Source organism: Takifugu flavidus, chromosome 2 (assembly GCF_003711565.1).
Source record: "Takifugu flavidus isolate HTHZ2018 chromosome 2, ASM371156v2, whole genome shotgun sequence".
In the NCBI taxonomy this organism is placed as follows: Eukaryota; Metazoa; Chordata; class Actinopteri; order Tetraodontiformes; family Tetraodontidae; genus Takifugu; species Takifugu flavidus.
In genome coordinates this window covers 16,775,694-16,795,046 of record NC_079521.1, presented here as the reverse complement: position 1 = coordinate 16,795,046, position 19,353 = coordinate 16,775,694, and the positions used below count along the sequence as shown (strand labels likewise).

General features: G+C 45.0%; 1 protein-coding gene across 6 annotated transcripts in view; it reads left to right on the top strand.

Moving 5' to 3' along the window:
• The window catches only part of dennd2b (DENN domain containing 2B), a 32,850-nt gene extending 13,766 nt beyond the window's left edge, over positions 1–19,084 (top strand). For all 6 annotated transcript variants that reach the window (XM_057024637.1, XM_057024654.1, XM_057024635.1 and 3 more), the window contains 17 exons: positions 416–561; positions 3,809–3,921; positions 4,510–4,725; positions 4,987–5,083; positions 5,255–5,299; positions 5,446–5,630; positions 6,167–6,276; positions 6,448–6,517; positions 8,564–8,641; positions 10,228–10,368; positions 10,500–10,648; positions 15,289–15,466; positions 16,116–16,157; positions 16,446–16,557; positions 18,042–18,281; positions 18,453–18,539; positions 18,631–19,084. In XM_057024637.1, the coding sequence (XP_056880617.1) occupies positions 416–561; positions 3,809–3,921; positions 4,510–4,725; positions 4,987–5,083; positions 5,255–5,299; positions 5,446–5,630; positions 6,167–6,276; positions 6,448–6,517; positions 8,564–8,641; positions 10,228–10,368; positions 10,500–10,648; positions 15,289–15,466; positions 16,116–16,157; positions 16,446–16,557; positions 18,042–18,281; positions 18,453–18,539; positions 18,631–18,665 (2,044 nt within the window). In that variant the 3' untranslated portion in view covers positions 18,666–19,084. The remainder of the gene's footprint in view (positions 1–415; positions 562–3,808; positions 3,922–4,509; positions 4,726–4,986; positions 5,084–5,254; positions 5,300–5,445; positions 5,631–6,166; positions 6,277–6,447; positions 6,518–8,563; positions 8,642–10,227; positions 10,369–10,499; positions 10,649–15,288; positions 15,467–16,115; positions 16,158–16,445; positions 16,558–18,041; positions 18,282–18,452; positions 18,540–18,630) is intronic.
• Positions 19,085–19,353: the final 269 nt, after the last annotated feature.

Below are 19,353 nucleotides of genomic sequence, written 5' to 3'. Positions count from 1 at the left end.
GCCTTTGCACTAATGCAGTTCCTCTGGGGTGCTTTCACATGTAATCTGTGTGTTTTGCACTGCTAAGAAATAGCAGGGTAATTACATGTTCCCATTTTGCTGAAGCAAATGTTGGTTCGGGAGTGTTTAAAGCAGGGGTGCCCAAGTTTAGTCCTCCAGGGCCGCAGTCCAGCCAGGATTTCTGTCCCTTTCACCTGGAATCTCACATTCCTAGGAGAAAGAGTTATCTGCCTGGTAGGATATAAAACCCGACTGGAATTAAGCCCAAGGACTGGATCTGGCCCCTCATTTAAAGGAATATTTTTATATATATGTACTTTAATTCCTCCTTTGAAATAGACATTTGACTCTCTTGTTTTGAGTGTGTGTTTAGTTTCCTACCTTCCTTCCTTTGACTGTCTTCTTTTCTTTGCAGGGAGTCGTGTGAGTCCGAGGATACGACCAGTCTGCCGTCTTCATATCCATCCTCACCTACAGAGAACGGCAGACTGACCACACAGGCACGTAGTCGACCCTATTCCAAAAGCACTTTAGAGGAAAATGCCTATGAAGACATTGTAGGTAAGCGCCTCGTTCATTTGCTTAAACTCCACTTTAATCTGTCCCTGGTTTCTGTCAGACCCGCTGGTTCTTGTTTATGATCCCAGAAATATTTTGGCCCTTCGGCTGGATGAAACAACACATTTCATTATAACATCTGGGGAATTTTAGATGGCCCAGTTTCACAGTTTGGTGCTATTTTGTGGACAGATTAACCTGTTGACTGTACAAACAAATCACTTCAAGATGCGTGGTGTAGAGTAGGATAGCAGGTTTGTGTGTTTGCCTCCGACTCGCTGCGAAAAGCAGATCTCCACTCCAATGAAGCGGGAGAGAATTGCTATTATTCATGTTCAGTCTGTCATTATTGTGCAATGCAACGGGGAACTTGGCAGAAAGCGGCAGCGGTCAGTCAGTCACACAGAGTTAGCGAGAGTGATAGCGCCACAGGACGGCGTAGCGTTGCTCCTCCTACTACATCTGCATCATGTAGACGTGTGTGGTTTAGAAAATCTCTCAGTGGGAGCACTCCCTGATCACTGACTAAAGACTATGGATAACATATGTCTATGAGCTATACTGTACAGATTATCTGCCTGTCATCAGATTTCAGCACTGACAAACTGCGTTACCCACAACGATACTGATATAGGTATTAGAAAAAGCCTCAAATATGCAGCCCTAAAACCAAAATTAGTTTGAGGAAGGTATTTATTTCCTTCGCGTAACCATGAATCGACCATCCTGTACTTTACCGTGCACAAGATTGACGCCAACGTTCTCAGCGAAGATGTCCCTATGAAATTCTGGACATGTTCTGAAAGCCAAATTCCTTTCCGCTAGCGAATGACCACAGGCCCGCTGCCATTTTCCCCAGTGCATACTTAATGTGGTGGAAATGTGTGTCAGAGTGAGCGCAGTTTCGTGATAAACGTTGGATTTCAGATGCAATAAAACGTTTTTGCTTGGAATTTTTTTTTATGATAAATGTTCGGCGGTGGACAAATAAGGGCTGATTCAAATATTACATTACTTAGTGGTTTTTCTCCAAGTGCTTTTCTTTGATCAGTGATTCGTTTGGTGCTCAAAAATATGCTTTCCCCCCCAAAAAGCTGATGTTGTGCAGTTGTCCCAAAGAGCGCGTCAGGGCACGACTGACTTTTGTGTCCACAAAGCCTCCATTGTTCATTTTCTTGTGTGCTGTTTGGAGATGTGCTTTTGCCAATAAGTTGGTTGGTGCCAAAGATATTGTCTCGGGATTAGTTTGAAAACCAAGAGCCTGCTCCTGTGCCAGATCAGATGATCCATGTGAGGCGTAAATGAGCCGTGATCTGACCCTCTCATCCTCCCCTTTAGCTGCACAATATTTCATGCGCAGGGTTTTTCTTGGGAGAACACCTGCACTTGCTGTCAGATGTTGATTATGCGATACACCTTTCAGGCGTTTTCTGCTTTGAAAAGATTCATTTCCCTGATTTTGATGGAGCTATGTGGGTTTATTCTATCCCAAAAATGTTTGAATGATGGAGTTTGGAGGGCAGGTCAGAGCTGCGGTGGGCATGCTGTCGTATTAAAGAAATTCCTAAATGATGCTGAACCGGTTGAGAACTTCCACTGTTGGCCGTGTTGCTGCCAAGAGCCTTCTTGGTTTGTAATAATATCTGGAGGTGAAACCATGGCAACGGCCGCTTGGGTGCCATGAAAGTTTCCCAACATCGCAGCTGTCAGTTCTGACTTCACTTGTCAGCACTTTTAATGTTGTGACTGTAAAAACGAGCTTTGTTATCTCATCATTGTGTTTTTGAAACATCAAAAAGTGTCATTTTTAAAGCTGCGACCAAAGAGGTTGGGCTGGCCTGCGTTACTGTAGGTTTCATCTTATACGGGAAGCCCAAATTGCTGCCCAGGGACTCCATTGTCTACAGAAAAATGCACAATCGCAGTGCAGTCAAGGTGTGTCTACCCTCTGCTAATGCTTTGTCTGTGGGTGTGTTCGAGAGCTCTGAGTGTTTGTAATCAGAGGTGTAGATTAGAAGCTTCAGTACATCAGCAGCTATACAGACGTATAATTTTCCCAGCAGGCTCTCATTACAGTATTGCTTCAGTTTTACAGACTTGCGGCACAATGTGGGGTCAACCCGAGCCCTCTGACTCCGCTCCTCGGCTTTAATGATGCACAGAAAATCACTTCAGTAGACTAATTTACTGCGGCACACAACATAACACTTTAACGATCCCGAGCGCAGTGTGTCGTCTGCCTATGTCTGTGTTTGTGTATTCGCCTCAAATTGGTTCAATAATTCGCCTAAAAATAGATTCCTGCCTGCCTGTAAGTTAAACTCTGCTGCTGTAAAACCAGAAAGTCATTGTTTGACGTGCTGAGTTCACTGGGTTTTCCCGTTAATGTGCTGGGACAGGAGCAGCCCTGCCTCATAGCTTTTTTTTTTCCTCCTTCTTTTCTATTCTTTCCTTTTCTTCTACCAGATAACGCTGCTTTTCTTTCTTTCAAAAGTTGCCCTCGTGCATTCTGACGCCATCTGGCTCCGTATTTGTTCTCCACTGTGGTTTTTCACTTTCTCACAACCTTTTTCAGACCCTGCCAGAAAGCTATTCTCAGAGTGCATGTCTGAATAGACGCAGCTTCACACAAGGTTTCTCTTTATTGAGCTTGGCCTCCTGCCAGGTGACGCCAGCAGAGCCGTGCACTGCTTCGTAACGTTTGTGTGTTTTTCCCCCGTCTCCTATTGACCCTATCAAATCCATACAGCGGCTCAAAAGAGCCGCGGTTGCATTGTCATTGTATTGTATCGTAAACCTGACGAGGCAGGTTTGTACAGTTCAGTCGGGGAAAAGGGTTACAAGAGTGGTCAAGTAAAAGACCATAATGTTGCCAGCAGAGTCTCATCCTGAGAAGGTGAATCTCCTCCTTGTTTTTCACAGCAGGCTGTTGAGCATGCCTGGACTCTGACTCACCAGTCCTGTTGTGTCCAGGAGTTTCAGATGGGCCAACTGGGGGCTGTGGGCCCAGTGCCGACAGTAACAGGGGAGTAAAAAAAAAAAAGAAGAAAGAATTCACTCCGGCCAGCTGAGCGTGACCTTTGACTCACCTTCGGGACTGACTACGTTCCCGGGCAGCTATGTCAAGTCCCCCTTGTGCCCCCGGTACCCTTTGCTGCCCTGTTGTTGCCCCTTTTGTCAGACTTGTGTGACGCTCTCTCGCCGCGCTTTGGCTTCTGGGTTGAAAGTCTCGTATACTTCCTCTCCGCAGAGAAAGAGAACCCGTACGAAGATGTTGACCTGAAGCGAAAGAGTTTGGGACGGAAGTTGGAGACAAACCGGTCTTGGTCTGCCATGGACAAGAAGCAGAGCTCTCCCCCTCAGGTGAGTTCCAGCCTGAGATCCTCCACGTTCCTCCCACTGAATCAGGGATAATGTTGATTAGACAAATGTGCAGTTCCGTTTGTCTTCCTGTCTGTCGGGGCAACATTACTGGCAGTCATGTGAACTGCAGCTCAAAACTCCAGCGTAAACCATATACATTGAGCACTTAATTTGGCTGAATTATGATGAATTATGAACTATGAGAAGCTGCTGGTTCCACTTAAAGTGTCCTTGGTTAATAATTAAGCCAGGGGGCGTGTAGGCTGCTCATGCTAGCAGAAATTAAACAACACTAAAGTAGTTCTTCATATGAATGCTTCCTGCCACTTCTTATCACTCGACTATTGATTATTATGGATTACAAGTTAATCACTATACGAATGACTCCCTCAATTTTAGCTGTTTGTCTTTGCGATATCAACTTTCACGACAGCGGTTCCTTTACAAGGGAGGTTTTCCTTGTCTGAGGTCAGACTCTGGGTTTATGTACAGCACCTACATTTAACCTTGATGACATATTGATAAACTTGAAATGAAGCTGAAAAGTGACTAAATCTATAAATGTAAATGTATTTCATTTGGGTCTAGTTGCCCTCCAAACCCAGCAGCCAGTCCCTCCGTGTGTCTGGTCCTAGTGACAGGAAGAGCCACCGGACATCGCAGTTGACCAAACGCTACAGCCACGATGAAATGCTGCTTCTGCCTCAGCTGGGTGTCTCAGCTTCACCGTGTGGCCTACTGGATGACAGCCTCTGTAGCACCGGCGATACCCTGGCCTCACACAGGCACTGGAGGATCCCCAAGGTACACAGTCCCAGATCCTACACAAACATCTCCGCTGAGCCCGTGCAGAGCCTCGACTGTGTTCTCCTTCATTTCTTGCTCCTCAGACCAGCTCAGGTTTCTGTCGAGGCCAAGTCAGAGTCAGAGCTGCCCCCGGATCACTTAATTCCTCGGTTTAGAGAAGATGTTTTTGAAATAACGTGCCTCATTGCGTGACATTAGTCCTCAGATTTTCAGAAGAAGTCTTGTAGATTTGCCCATCGACATTTATTTTGTTTACAGCTGGTCCAGAGGATCAACTCCATTTACTGCACGAAACGTGGGAAAAAAAGGCTGAAGAAGCTGTCATTGTCCACTGTTGAGACCACATCTCTGAGAGGTAAGGGGTCCTCCTTGACGCACTGGACAGACGAGTGAGTAAATATTTGTCTTTCAGTCACCCTCACGAAGTTCCGACTGTGCTCTCCACGTGATATCTCACCGCACATGTTTGTGAAATTGACCTCTGACCCTTTAAAAACCCTCTCGCCCATCTCATGTCTGCCTCCAGATGACAACAGCGAGAGTGAGAGTGACTCTGACGACAGGTTCAAAGGTGAGTGACCACAGCATTCATTCCTAAAGGTCAGGGGTCGGAGTTCCTTCGGAGTTGTTTTTCCTCACTGTCTAAGGACTCTAGATTCAGATACTACCACAAAGCGAGTGCTGTTTAAATGTACTGATGATTGTTTCCCTCCGCAGCTCACACCCAGAGGTTGCTAAAGCTACAGTCCATCCTTCGGCGGGCGCCCAGCTACCGCACGCTGGAGCTGCAGCTCATCGAGTGGCAGGAAAGGGAACTTTTTGAGTATTTTGTGGTGGTTTCTCTCAAAAAGAAACCCAGCAAAAACTCGTACTTCCCAGAAGTCACTTATCAGTTCCCAAAGGTACGAGCGTGATTACAGAACTAAATATTGAAAGTAGAGGAATCACATGTGAAGAAGTGCTGTGCCGTGCACCGGTTTCTGGCCACCAGTGCTGGATCTGTGTGACGTTATCATCATTGTGTAATGCTGCTGACAGGAAGGGCTGATTTGAAAAGAACTTGATGGAACATGTTAGTGTGTTCAGGTGCTTGGATCACATCAGTTTATCTTCTGCCACAGATAAAACAGGGCCCAAAAACGTGTTAGAGCAAGAGATGAGTGGAGACGCTGTGTTTTTACTAATGATTTACCAAAACATGTAACATCTTCGCCCTGCAGCTGGGTATTAGGGAGCTATGAAAGAAAAGCTGTGGAGAAACTGGGGATAAATGTACCCGCTAACAATCCAAAAATAAGTTTTTATTGTCGATGGCATCTGGCTCATCACCCTTATTCTCTTGGAGAAGCACTCACAGTATCTGCCCACACATAAGGTGTCCTATTGTTGAGGTAATGTTGCACGGAAGGTGTAAAGGTAAATTTCTCTCCTCGCACAGCTGGAGAGGCCCACCAAGCAGATGAGGGAGGCGGAACAGAGGCTCAAAGCCATTCCTCAGTTCTGTTTCCCAGACGCCAAAGACTGGAGTCCAGTGTCTGACTACACCAGGTATTAAAACTCCCTTCGACACGTGCAGCCTCGTCACCGAGAGTGTGTCAGGACCATTTCTCCAGTGACGTCACTGGTTACCCATCACCCAGCTGTTGACTCTATATCCTATTATATTATAAATCATATGAGATGAATAAATGGTCTAATCGTGTTGCCCTCTTTGTACAGTGAGACCTTTTCCTTCATGTTGACTGGAGAGGACGGCAGCAGGAGGTTCGGGTACTGCAGACGCCTGCTGGTAAGCTGCTGTCGAACACCTCATCCTCTGCTCACACCCTGCTGAGCCCAGCTTGTTCCCACAGATATGTGATATATACGGAAGACCGTTAGGGCCACCCATGAGACAAGCATGTCCAGAATCACGTGGAAATATAATGTGGCTCTTTGGAGACTGTAACCCCAGCACATGTGACTGCGTCTTTAAAATGCTGTGACTTTATCCTTGACTAGAGATGCGGCTTTATAAACAGAGCCGATTGCTAAGCGACGGTTTCTCCGATTGTCCTTTTTTTGGACATATTATCCACGTGAAAACATTTTGGGTGATAGTTAACTTTGTCTGACAACCACTATTAGATTTGTGAAACTTGTGTTCTATTGTGAAAATGCAAAAAAAGAGAAAATCACTGCCTTTTTCTGCAATTTGGACTTTACTGTTGACATTGTATTCCGAGGTATTTCCACACATTGTATTTTAGCTTCATTCTAAACATTTTAAACTTTATTCTCAACATTTTAACTTTTTTCTTGGAGTGCATGAAAAAAAATCCACCTCCTCATTTTTCTATCTCATCGGTGGGCCAAATTTTTATTTTTTTTATTTTTTGCTGAGCTACTGATGGGTTGTGTCAATATTTGCTGTGGCATGTAGAAACAGAGTTGCAAAACAAAACTGGGGGCATTTAGAGGAAGTACAAATGTAACAGTCCCAGTTAAATTAAGATTTCTTGGTTTGCTGCTTAGTCCAGATCACACATTTGCTGACGAACTGTTTCGCTCTCTGTTCTCACTCTGACTGTTCGGAATGAAGAATAATAATAAAAAGAGAGATACACAGAAAGCTCCAGTCATAGTTATGGCTGCTGATGAGCCTGAAGGTCATATGTCATGTGTTGTCAGGTTTCTGGTCTTGCTTGCCCAGGATGTCAGGATGTACCTTTTAGCCAGCAGTTCCAGAGACTTTTAGCATAAAAAGTACTAAAACCACATTGTTGCTATGAGAACCTGAATTCACTCACTATAAAAATACATTTCAATCATTCGATAATCGCCAGGGCGAAGCGTTCGGCCTCCATCAGGAGGCTCATTAATACACAGACCAACAATTTATGACTAAAAACCTAGTTAAAATCCACTGTTTTGGTTTAATATTGAAGATCTGTAGAGCTTGAAGAATCCTAACTTTGCCTGTGTGAAGAATTTCCTCCCCCTAATAAAGGACAGAGGAATCTTTTGAAGTGTTCTGGACCTTCTTAATAACTTACTGGCAGAGCTCGTGACTGTGGGTCTCAAAATGTTTTCCTGCCCCGTTGAGCTGAGATTTATGCCGATAAACGTTGATTTTAATGAAGGTAGAGGAGAAACGAGCTCCTCTCTGCTAGTAACTTCGCTTCCTCCTGGCTGCCGGCGCGGTCGCTGGCAAAAACCACACATTCCTGAAGACTTGAATCGCATAGTTGATTTAATCATCCATTTGGAAAAGCGGAGGAGAACAAGAGCAGAAAATTGTATACCTAATATGGACAAGTGGATTGGCGTTGGAGTGTGCGCGCGCGCCTTCATTTGTTTCTTTGTGTTTGACTGTCTGTGTCTAGGAGCACATTAATGGCTGAGAGTGTACAGAGAGAAGTAGATATGATCATCTGGAGCAGATAAACCAGCCTGCACTTAGGAAGTTTGTGTTCACATAAAAGACTTTCACCTCAGATCTCAGATAGAAGGACAAGAGTATCTTATAAAGTATTTGAGATTATGATGTGAAAACTGGATTGTGTCTTCATTCCTGTGGTTCTGAGGGATCAAGCCATCATGAAGTCACCAAGCTGAGAGAAAACACATTTTGTTTAATAGAAAGCGTAAGATAGAAATTGGCCTCGTTGTGTTTAAAGGCTCTATGCTTTGACAAAAGGTGCATTATGGGATATTTGACTTGGATTTTTGGCTGCTGCTGCCTCCTTTATTCTTCAAGTTTCAGTATATTTCTGTTTTCTTTCTGTTTGTAATTAAAAAAAACCATCTGTGAATGTGTCTCTCCATCTTTATCATGTCTGCTGCTTTCCAACAGCCAACTGGAAAAGGACCTCGTCTTCCAGAGGTGTACTGTGTCATCAGCAGACTGGGCTGTTTCGACTTGTTCTCCACGGTGAGCTCAGGCTGCCTCATGCAGCCGAACGTCCCCACGTCTGTCTCTGCAGCAGCACAATGACTTCAGCAGACATGTTGCCAAACGCCTGTTCACGGTAGAATCCTAAATTCATAGTCCTGAACCCCTCTGCCAGGTTCTTCTCAGTGGCGCTAACACACAGTCGAAAAACTCGTCCTGAGTAAGTCCAGACTGCTGAAGCACAGTTGTCTGCTATATGGCATGGAAATGCCGTTCCCTGCTATATTTCAAAGATAAGCCACAGGAACTTTTATCAGTCAAATGGGATTTTGAAAATCGTCAGCACATTTCCCCCGAAATAACCACGGGAAAAACGTTCCTCTGACCCCCAAACATTTCCTGACCACAACAGGCGGGGTGGATCCGCTCGCTATAACCCTTCCCCGTACATCATCAGCCCAATTTGAATAGATATTGTGTAACTTTGGAGCGCAGTGGAAACACAAATCACACAAGTTACCACAACATTTTTTACCCGGGTAAATAGAGTCCTGGTGATAAAAATCCTGAGGATATTGTTGGAAAAGACAATTTCCTGTAGTGTCAGCTATAAATCTAATATTAGTTCTCTTTCATTTACTGGGTTTTTACCTTCTATTTAAGAAGTTGTGGTACCAGCTTAGACTGCGGGAAAACACGACACATCGAGGAGTCGCTATATTTGAATGTCCCCTTGGGCATAATAAACCATCTTAAATTAATGATAAAAAAAGACAGTGACACTTTCTCCTTTTGATTCGCTGCTACTTGAAGAGCCCAGACAGAAAAGCAGCTGCAGTCACAGAGGGAAAGCTAATTTAAGCCAACAATGTGATGATATTTATTTTTGTGTCCGCTCATGACATTTTCTATTAGCCTCTTCATAAACACCTCTATCAGATATGTCAAAATGAATGAAAGTGATGGTGATGTTGTAACGTACTGTTGGCGTGGACGACACATCTCCACATGCCTGTTTCTCCTCTGCCTGAACGTGATCGGCCAAATATTTATTTATTTATGAAGGCTGCATTTCTGCTGTCCTAGCACTGGAATTATACAAGATTGAACTTTTACTTGTGTGAAAATGGGGGGGAAGGGTGCTAATGTCATCGTGAGAATAGCACTCCAGCGAGCCTCAAATCTAAAAAGCAATACATTTTGCAAGAGCTTTAGTGATAAAAGTGCAAAGAATCCGGTGTTTGATTTCCGAGGGAGTTCACCATGTGTGAGAGAGAAAAACATGAAAGCAGTGAGATGGAGAGAACAAGAGAGACGCTATCACATGACCGTCATAACATTGTTTCCCAAATCAGCTTTCCAGACAAAAGGAAGTTGGAAGCAAAACAGACAGATGGGCACGCCGGGTGGAAATTTTCCAGCCCCATCGGCACGGAAAGAAATTCATGTCCGTCTTTCAGAGCAAAAAAAAAACGTTATTGTTGTCAAGCAAGTGTCGTTTATTCTTATAATCGGCGTGCAGACAAGGAGCTGGTGTGACCGCCGAGGTCCTAAAACCCACGAGTCAACAAAGCAAGTGTGTTGATGTTACAGCTGTGTAAAATAGACTGTGCTGTCATTCCCAGATCCTGGATGAGGTGGAGCGGCGGCGGGGTGTCTCCGCAGCTCTGGTCTACCCCTTCATGAGGAGTCTCATGGAATCACCGTTCCCTGCACCAGGGAAGCTTATCAAAGTTAAGACCTTTCTGCCTGGTGCAGGAAATGAGGTCAGAGCAGCTGACAGCAGAAACACTCTTCACACTCTACTTCAACCCTGGAAGATAGCGAACCGTTTCCGTACGCTCTTCTCAGGAATTAGATCTAGGGGTCATTTTCTTCTTCTCTTTTCGTGTCTCAGGTCATCGAGCTGAGGCGGCCCAGCGACTCCAGACTGGAACACGTGGACTTTGACAGTCTGTTCAGCTGTCTGAGTGTGCGTCAGGTCATCAGAGTCTTTGCCTCTCTGCTGCTGGAGCGCAGAGTCATCTTTGTGGCTGATAAACTCAGGTGAGTCTGAGGATTAGTCTTAGAGCTCACCTCTGTCACTTCGAGGTGTGTTCATTCTACTCTGTTGGCTCCAAACAAATGTATCGTAATGCCTCCCACAGACCGCCGCTCTGACTAATAATGGCAGAATTAACAGTAGTTAAAGCTCGGAAAATGATTTATTCATTCAGGTTTCTCACAGTTGATTTGCTACAGAATGCCCTGAACACATCGCAGCAGAGCTTGTCCAGATTTGCTCTCAGCCTGTTCAGCGGTTTGATACAAGGTGGTCGTGAAGTTGGTCACATGTCTGTTTTGCTACAAGACGTAAAGTGGGTCACATCAGTGGGAGCTGCAGCTGGCGGGGGCTCGGGCGGGACTGATACGATGTGAGCGGTCTCCAAGGACTCAGTGTCCCAGTCTGTCCTCTGGATAGAGAAAGGAGAGGAGTGAAGGCGAGGGTGGAGAGATTTTAGAGAATAATCTCTCCATGTATCAAAGCCCCAGTTTAAACAAACACTAGTGGGGGCAGTGACTGTGAAGAAAAGGAATGCACTTCCTGTGTGCACGGCTCTGCCCTCTGTGATCTGCGGCCCAACTGTCACCGTTTGACTTATGATGCCACAGTTCCTCGCTGTTCCTGAGCTCCGCGGCGGCTTTGCAACCTCGCATTTCTGTTTTGGTACGATCTAAGCTCACCGATGCGAGCATGCTAAAACTGTTAGCATGTTACCAGCTCAGATGAGAAGAACACTTGGCTGCGGCGGCTGAACGAAACAAAGAGCTCCATCTCAAACTGCAAATTATGTTGCCAAAACTGAAGTGACTATTAAGAAAATTGCAAACGTGAGCTGTATAATTTCGTGTCTTCGATACGCAGTTGTGTTTACAGTACTCTGTGATCTACTCTAAACATTTGCTTGTGCGTATGTGTGCGTGTGTGTGTGTATGTGTGTGTGAGGGGGGCTTTCCAAATATGCAACAATGCATGAAAGCAGGCAGATCTCCCCTGTTTTCATTTCATTTAAAAACAGCGGGACGGCCCCAGTGCAGCATAAATGACTATGATATGAAGGGCTACTCCCTCTGGGACCTTGATGCATGATCCAATCCCAAAATACCTCCCCAAAAGAACATGATGTATGGTTTGAAATGCATATCCAACACAAGTAGGAAGTGAGAATGTGAAGCCCTGTTAGGCAAACCGGTTTCTGTGAGGTTCTTTTTTGTGTTGGGGGAAGGTTCTTAAGTTAATGTTCCTTGAACTCTTGCACATGCAGAAAGTTGTTGGTGTTTAGAGGTGGGTCTGTTGCTCCTGCACAATGACGTGATCATCAACCAGCCGATGCTTGTAATAACAAGTTGGCTGTCTAATTTATCTCCAGCTCTGTCATGCTGTAACTGCTTCATTCCACTGAGCCCTGCAGACTTGAGTAAACATCCTGTTGGTCCTCCGGCTGCTGTTGAAATCAGCTACCAACATTTTACCTGGGTGTTAAGGCTCAGTATAATGGAGCAGGGTGGGTAAAAGGCACTATTATAAATGATTATGACCATCAACACTGGAGAGGAAGAGCTCTACTCCCGTCGTTTTGCTAATTAATGCACGTGGATGTTGGTTCTCACAGAGGCCGATCCATATGGGTGCAACGCCAGAACCGCTTTAACAGCCTAACTGGTTTCCCATGTGGTGCTTAACTCAGAGGTGTACTGAAATCCACACTGTAAACATATGAAACGTGAAAGACTCCAGCTGATTTTTGCATTAGTGTAATTCTCATGAATGTTTACACCCACGTGGAAATGGTTACACACACACACACACACACACACACACACACACACATGCACTCACACACCTGCACACATTCATCTGAGCTGTAGACGGTGCTGATCAGTCTCTGCGCATTGTGGTTTTAATAAGAGTATGTATAGAGTTTCCCACCGGGAAGCCGGTTCTCATTGTAAATGATTTCTGCTGTTGCTTTCTGACAACTGGAGATCCTTCCAGACAGGAAGTGAGGGAAAACAATTTGGGCATATGGGAGCAGAACAGTTTCTACTGGAGGATAAAAATACACCACCTGCAGCTTGTCTTAGGAATCCTGTAGGTCTGTACTGCACACTCTTCTGAAATTGTATGTGATGTTTTTGGCACTATTGCAAGGTTGAAAACACCTCTGACATTTAAGGATTGTTTTGCTTTAACTGTGCAGCACAGCTGGCATCTGACAGCCACGGTTTTTTTGGTCTCATTCCTTCCCTCCATCTTGGACAGTGAAATTTCCCCCTCCTCCGCTGGGCTTCACACAGTAAGCCTCTCGATCCCATGTTTCCTGGAGTGTCTTTCAGCTCAGCTTCACACACATTAAACCTGGTCTGGCAGATCCACACAGCTAATATGTCAGGATCAGCTCCCAAAACCTCAAAACATAACAGCTCTGCACAGACCCCGGCCCTGCAGCCCGGTTTGTCTCTCTTCTCCTAAGAGCAGAGTCATTAATTCTAACTTTGAAGTTCAGAATCAGATGCAATTAATCACATTTATCTTTCAGAGCTGGATTACACCAAGTATGATGTCATTTCTTTCATGCTAAAAAAAAAAGAAGCCGAAGCTTCTGCTTGTCGTCATTTCTTTCGCCATGGTATCATAAAGCTCCTCTCCATCGGAAACCATCAAGTCAATTTCACGGCCGGTGAAGCATGATTCAGGTCACTTTGAGAACTCAAGGAATCGGTCCATTCAACTACTGGGGGAGAAGATTGACAAGATAAAAGCATAAAAAAGGGAATTACCTGTCTGATACATTAACATTCAGTGTTGAGCCAAAAAACATCTCTTTAGTCCAGACGGGTCTGATTGGTTTTTCAGACAGAGCAGGTAAGTTCCAGCTGCAGGCAGACAGCACCAACATCAACATATCCCATCGCAGGATGCCAAGAGGAAATAGTAAGGTTCACCACGAGGATGCTAACAGTCAAGTTTTCCATTTCCCGAAAGGATCAGTGGGAATGTAACCTGCTGTGATGTGGTCATAGTTGGAATTACTGAAAATATCTCTGGCGGGAATCAACCCAACCTTCGTAAAAAAGTTCCTGTGTTCGCTGGTGATGGACTGACTGTCAAAGCATCCAATCAGCCCGTCCTTGTGTCAGTGAGCAAGCACATAAATCAACCTAAAACAAGAACAAACACGGCATCATATGAGTCATAAATCCTCACATCGGTGATTCCGGATTTTATTTCTGTTATTATTAATCACGGAGGTGTGGAGGACAGAGTTCTCCTCTTTTATGACCCACGTGTGGTCTGAGGATCTCTTGTTTTTGCTTTGGTTCAAATTTGGAATTGAGTGGCAGCGTCTGGCGGCGCAGACTGTTTTTACTGAGTTCCTCCTCTTCCCATGAGTGCGCAGTGGAGAATAAGCGTAACCGATCCTTCTGGTGTCGGCGGTGTGCAGGGCTTTTAGCAGCCTGTGGCAAAAGCTTTCTGAGATCCGTGCCCTGGCGCTCCATGTTGGAACTCGCCTGACCCAGGAGACGGGATCTGTTAGGAATTATCAAGACCTCCCGAGGCAGATGGAAGTCAAAGGGGCCAAGCAGGCTCACAAAGACGACAGAGCCAAGTGGTTAATGCAGCTTTTTGGGTGTCTGTATTACGTTAACGTTGTCAAGACGACACGGTTTCATCTCGGCGATTTGACTCATGGGAAGTTATAGTGAGAAGAAGGGGGGGTGGGGGGGTGGGGGTCGCCGGTTCCTCACGTGTCGCTCTAAAAATGTAATTATGAAGTTGATGGCGGTTGTGAATGGGGTCACTTAAAAGGGAGAATGTTCTGTTTACTGGGATGTTCTCTCTGTTAATGACAGCGACCCTGGAGAACATTCCTCATCACTGTGTATCTCATCTCACGCAGACTGCTTTAGCATACCATGTTTGATCCCTGGACTTGTTTTTAATCCATACTGGCTTGGTGCTTCTGCTTGTGTGTGTGTGTGTGTGTGTGTGTGTGTGTGTGTGTGTGTGTGTGTGTGTGTGTGTGGTTTATTTTCTCTGTTTTTGTGTGAGTGGATTGGACAGTATGTTGAGGACAGAGGGGAGGAGGGTCAGCCACTGTCAACAAGGGACGGATCGTGAGAAAGGCAATCTGTATTTTATATCACAGCTGTTGGAATTAAAGCAATTTAAGTTTTTTTTGGGGGGAGAACGGGTGTTTCAGAGAGCCTGTAGTCTAACTCTAGCAACATGTCAGAGTCACACCACCCCTACAGACAGAGAACAGTGCCTCGATAAGAGTTTATGTGTGAAGAAAGTTTAAGAGATGGTGAGCAGCAGGAATAACAAAGAGGTGATATTGTGTGCTGTTAGGGATCAAATGTCTGATTTTAAGGGGGAAAAGGGATCAAGTGTCATTCAACTCAATAAAAAGGCAGCTTTTAAGGTTGTATTTAGACCAGCTGAGGTTTAAATTTAGTGATGAAACCTTTCTAAGGTTCCTGACAGGAAAGGTTTGCCACAGTAAATAGAGCCACTCCCTGTTTGCTCTGGAAATGAAAACATTTGCCCCGTTATATGTCTTGTGTTATCTGATGTGACCCCAGCAGGACAGTGTCATGTGGAGGGGTCGGACTCACAGCTTGTTGCTTTTATTCTTCATCAGCACTCTCTCCAGCTGCATGCACGCGGTGGTGGCGCTGCTCTACCCGTTCTCCTGGCAGCACACCTTCATCCCAGTGCTGCCTGGCTCCATGCTGGATATTGTGTGCTGTCCCACCCCCTTCCTGGTGGGGCTGCTCTCCAGCTCGTTACCCAAACTGAAGGAGCTGCCTGTGGAAGAGGTCAGTGCCGTTTCCTTTTATTTTGACCATCTTTTGTTCGCTCATTCACCTGATTCTGATTCGGGAAACATGGATATTGTTGTCCTGGCTGATGAAATTCCTGATGCGGTTCGGTCTGACCTCATGTTCTTTGTCATTATTCGGGGGAACAATTATACAATTAATTGTGAATAAAGGCACATTTTTCACACCAGAACAACGCAGAGACGCCTGCGCTGATTTTTAACCTTCATAGGGGCACAACAACCGTCACATGACTGCCTCTGTCAGAGACATGATCGAGCCACATGTGTCAGACAGATCCGTGGGGAGAGAAGACAATAAATACACGAAATAAAGGATACATTCTTTCATCTTCTACTGCTTTATCTCGTGTCATGGTTGCTGGAGTCTGTCCCAGCTGCCTTAGGGCAAGAAGTGGGGTCCATCCTGGAGGAGTAATATAGAACAGACAAACAAACGCTGACATTCACACTTAAGCTCAATTTAAAGGAGCCAGTTCGCTTATCCCCACATGCATCTTTGGTCTGTGTTATCTTTTCCTTGAGTCATGTCACATGAGCCTACTTTCTGATTAACTCATGAATCCATTTATGTTTCTAAAGCGTCTCGTAAGAAGAAATTTGCCATTCTCTTCATTTTTTTCCAGGCTTTAATGGTCGACCTGGGAACTGACAGATTCATTCGACAGGTCAGTGTCTGAACTTATGAGGTACTTATGAGGTACGCAACTAAAAGTAATAAACATCCAATCAGAGTGACGAGTCTCACTGAAACAGATGGAGCGGCCTCCGTGTTTACAAAGTCTGTTTATACTTTATAACGCTGAATCTGATTTGAGGGAAAACCTGTTTTTGTCCTCGTCTGGCCTAAAACGTTGTCGTAAAACACGAGCTTCTCTGTTGTTAGCCTTTGAAACTTCTTGTCTAAACAGTTGTTGTTTATCGATGTTGATTCGGGTCTCTTTGCTTGTTCACAGATGGATGACGAGGCCTCGCTGTTGCCACGGAAACTCCAGGCAGCCCTCGAGCAAGCGCTCGAGCAGAGGAACGACATCATCAGTCAGGACTCCGACAGTGAGTCAGACGAGGGTGAGTGGCCGGCGATTCCGTACCAGGGATGTTATCGTCATTGGCGACAGCGTTGACTGTGTCTCCGGGACGCTGCCGCCTTCCTTATCGTCCCGTGAGTCACAGAGGCTCCGCTATGGCGAAAATCTCCGCAACATCAAACCAGACGTGGAAAGAGAGTGACAATGAATCAGTTGCTCTCCCATACAGATGTGAGGCCTTCCAACCTCTGCTATGGGAAAATACATTTTATTTTAGGAGGGTTTCTCCCCCGGGGATCAATAATAGATCTTTACTCACACGATCCATCGTCTCGGTGTGGATGATTCATATTTTTGGCGCGTAACATTTAAGTTGTGTTTTCGGTTATTTGGAAAATGTAAAACAGCACATCTGCGTGGCAGTAAATTGTGGTTTATGGTATCACTGATGTTTTGGGGAGGTCTGCAGAGTCATTAGGAGTCCACAGAGCGTCCTTTGAGACACCTTGTGGACTGGATAAAAAGTGGGTTTGGACATGCATCAGCGGCACAAATGAGCGGCGCAGTCAGCAAATGTTAGAGGCAAAATCTGATGAAGTCCAGACGTCTGGATTCACCTAAAAACATTTGGGAGAAGAAAAATTGAGGAAATACGATCGAAAATATGATCTTTTTCTAAATGCACGTTACACGGGGAGGCAGCCTGTCCAAAATGGGATTTTGGTGCCTGTGTGAGTCTGACAGATCAGATTGTGCTGTAGATTCATTTATTGTCATATTTTTGTTGCGTGTTTTGTTGAGTAGTTTGCTTGAATGTGGTGTGAATCACAAGTTTTATTTTTACATTTGAACCCCCCCCTTCCCGTTTCTGATTTTCTGTAATGATGGCAGAGCTCATTGCTCATCCCTTTAATTTCTACAGTCATTTGGATTAAAGTGATGTGTTTGATGCTTTTGCTGCTCATTATATTCTCTTCTCTGTGTACTGAGTCAGCCCGATATAAAGGCTGCATTGTTCCAGAGCTTTATCTTTGTTTTGAGACAGAAAATACAAAGAGGACACTTTGTTGAAAATGCAGCCCCTTCAAATTCAGAAGCAAATTCATTGTAGGTTTTGGAATTTAAGGATTTCTTTCCAAGTGGTCCGATCTGGTTCTTTTCTCAAGGATTTTTTTTTTTTGATGAATTGTTTTAAGGTTTGGTTTGGAATGTTTTCTTTGTCAGATGGCTTTTTTGATCCTGAATTTGGACACTGACATTGTCTTTTCTGTTCCCACAAAGCTTCAGCAGACTATTGTAGATCTGAAATACTGGCAACATCCATGAGACGACCACATGCCCATTGTGCCTTATTGTGTGGTTAATTAGGTTCAGACTAATTTCAGTGTACATGGTGGGACGTGACCCTCCCCGGTCACAATGTGATTACATGTTTAGCTAATCTCTGTTTTCGCTGTGTGTTGCCTTTAGTCCTGAATGCTGATATAAACGGTTGAACAGAGCACGTCTCCTTCGTGTGTGCAGAGTATAATTCCTTGAACAGCCTGGTGTCGGAGGCCTTTATCCGCTTCTTCCTGGAGACCATCGGACACTACTCCCTCTTCATCACACAAAACGAGCGCGGGGAGCGGGTCTTCCAAAGGGAGGCCTTCAGGAAGTCTGTGGCGTCCAAAAGCATCCGCCGTTTCCTGGGCGTCTTCATGGAGTCCCAGATGTTTGCAGGGTTCATTCAGGATCGGGAGCTGAGGAAGACTCGGGCCAAAGGTAGCTTGCCTACGATTTCACACCAGAGTGTGTAGAAAGAGAGAGTAGGCGCTGCAGTAACACTGATCCCTAGTGGTGAATGTTACCACCAGCATGCTTCCCCACACGGTCATACTGACATTATCAGCATCATGGTCACTGTTAATATTAGATTTGCTTATCTGTTGACAGGTCTGTTTGAGCAGAGGGTGGAACAGTATCTGGAGGAGCTGCCGGACACAGAACAAAGTGGAGTCAACAAGTTCCTGAAAGGTCTCGGTGAGTTCTGCAGCATACACACCAGGCAGGACCCAGAAGGAAGATCAGCACAGTTTACGCAACTAAACAGGCGCTTAAACTCTGTTTCCAGGAAACAAAATGAAGTTCCTCCACAAAAAGAACTGAGGGGGAATCGTCCCGTCAACCCAGAGGCCTGATGTCTCCATGACACTGCATTATGAGGATTCAGTTATTTGTCCTTTGTAAACATGTACATATGATTTTTAAGACGGCCGTGAGACTTCTCAGCGTGGGTTTGTCTTCCCGTGTGAGACGGCGATGCAGTGTAGCAGGACGGTACACGGCAGTGAGCTGCAGAGTAACCACTGATGCCCAGGCGTGTGTGTGAAGACGGAGTGAGTGTAGCGTGTCTTTCAGATGTACAGTCGGTATGTTTTTATTTAGCATTCTTTCACAACCGTGTTGTCTGGTTAATGGTGTAAAACCGGCTCAAAAAACTGATTCTGCAACAAGACAATGAAGAAAATGATTGTAACTCTTCATAGAGTCTTTTTACAGCTTTTTATTAAAAAAGTTCAAATGCTTCTCTGCGTCTGACTTACTGACATCGTACCCGCTCGTTTATTACTTTTTAATATTGTCTCTGTGTGTGGAACGTGTTTCAGATCTTACAAAAGTAAAAAAAAAAAATGGTTCTTTCCCTTCCTGTTACTGTTCAAGATTTTTGGTTCTTATAGCTGTGTGGATAAACTATGTGTGAGACAAATGTGTTCAGATGTAACACCTGATCCACCATCCCAGGTACAATCTGTAGGTTGGGCAGCTTTTATTTAGTAACCTCTGTCCACAGATT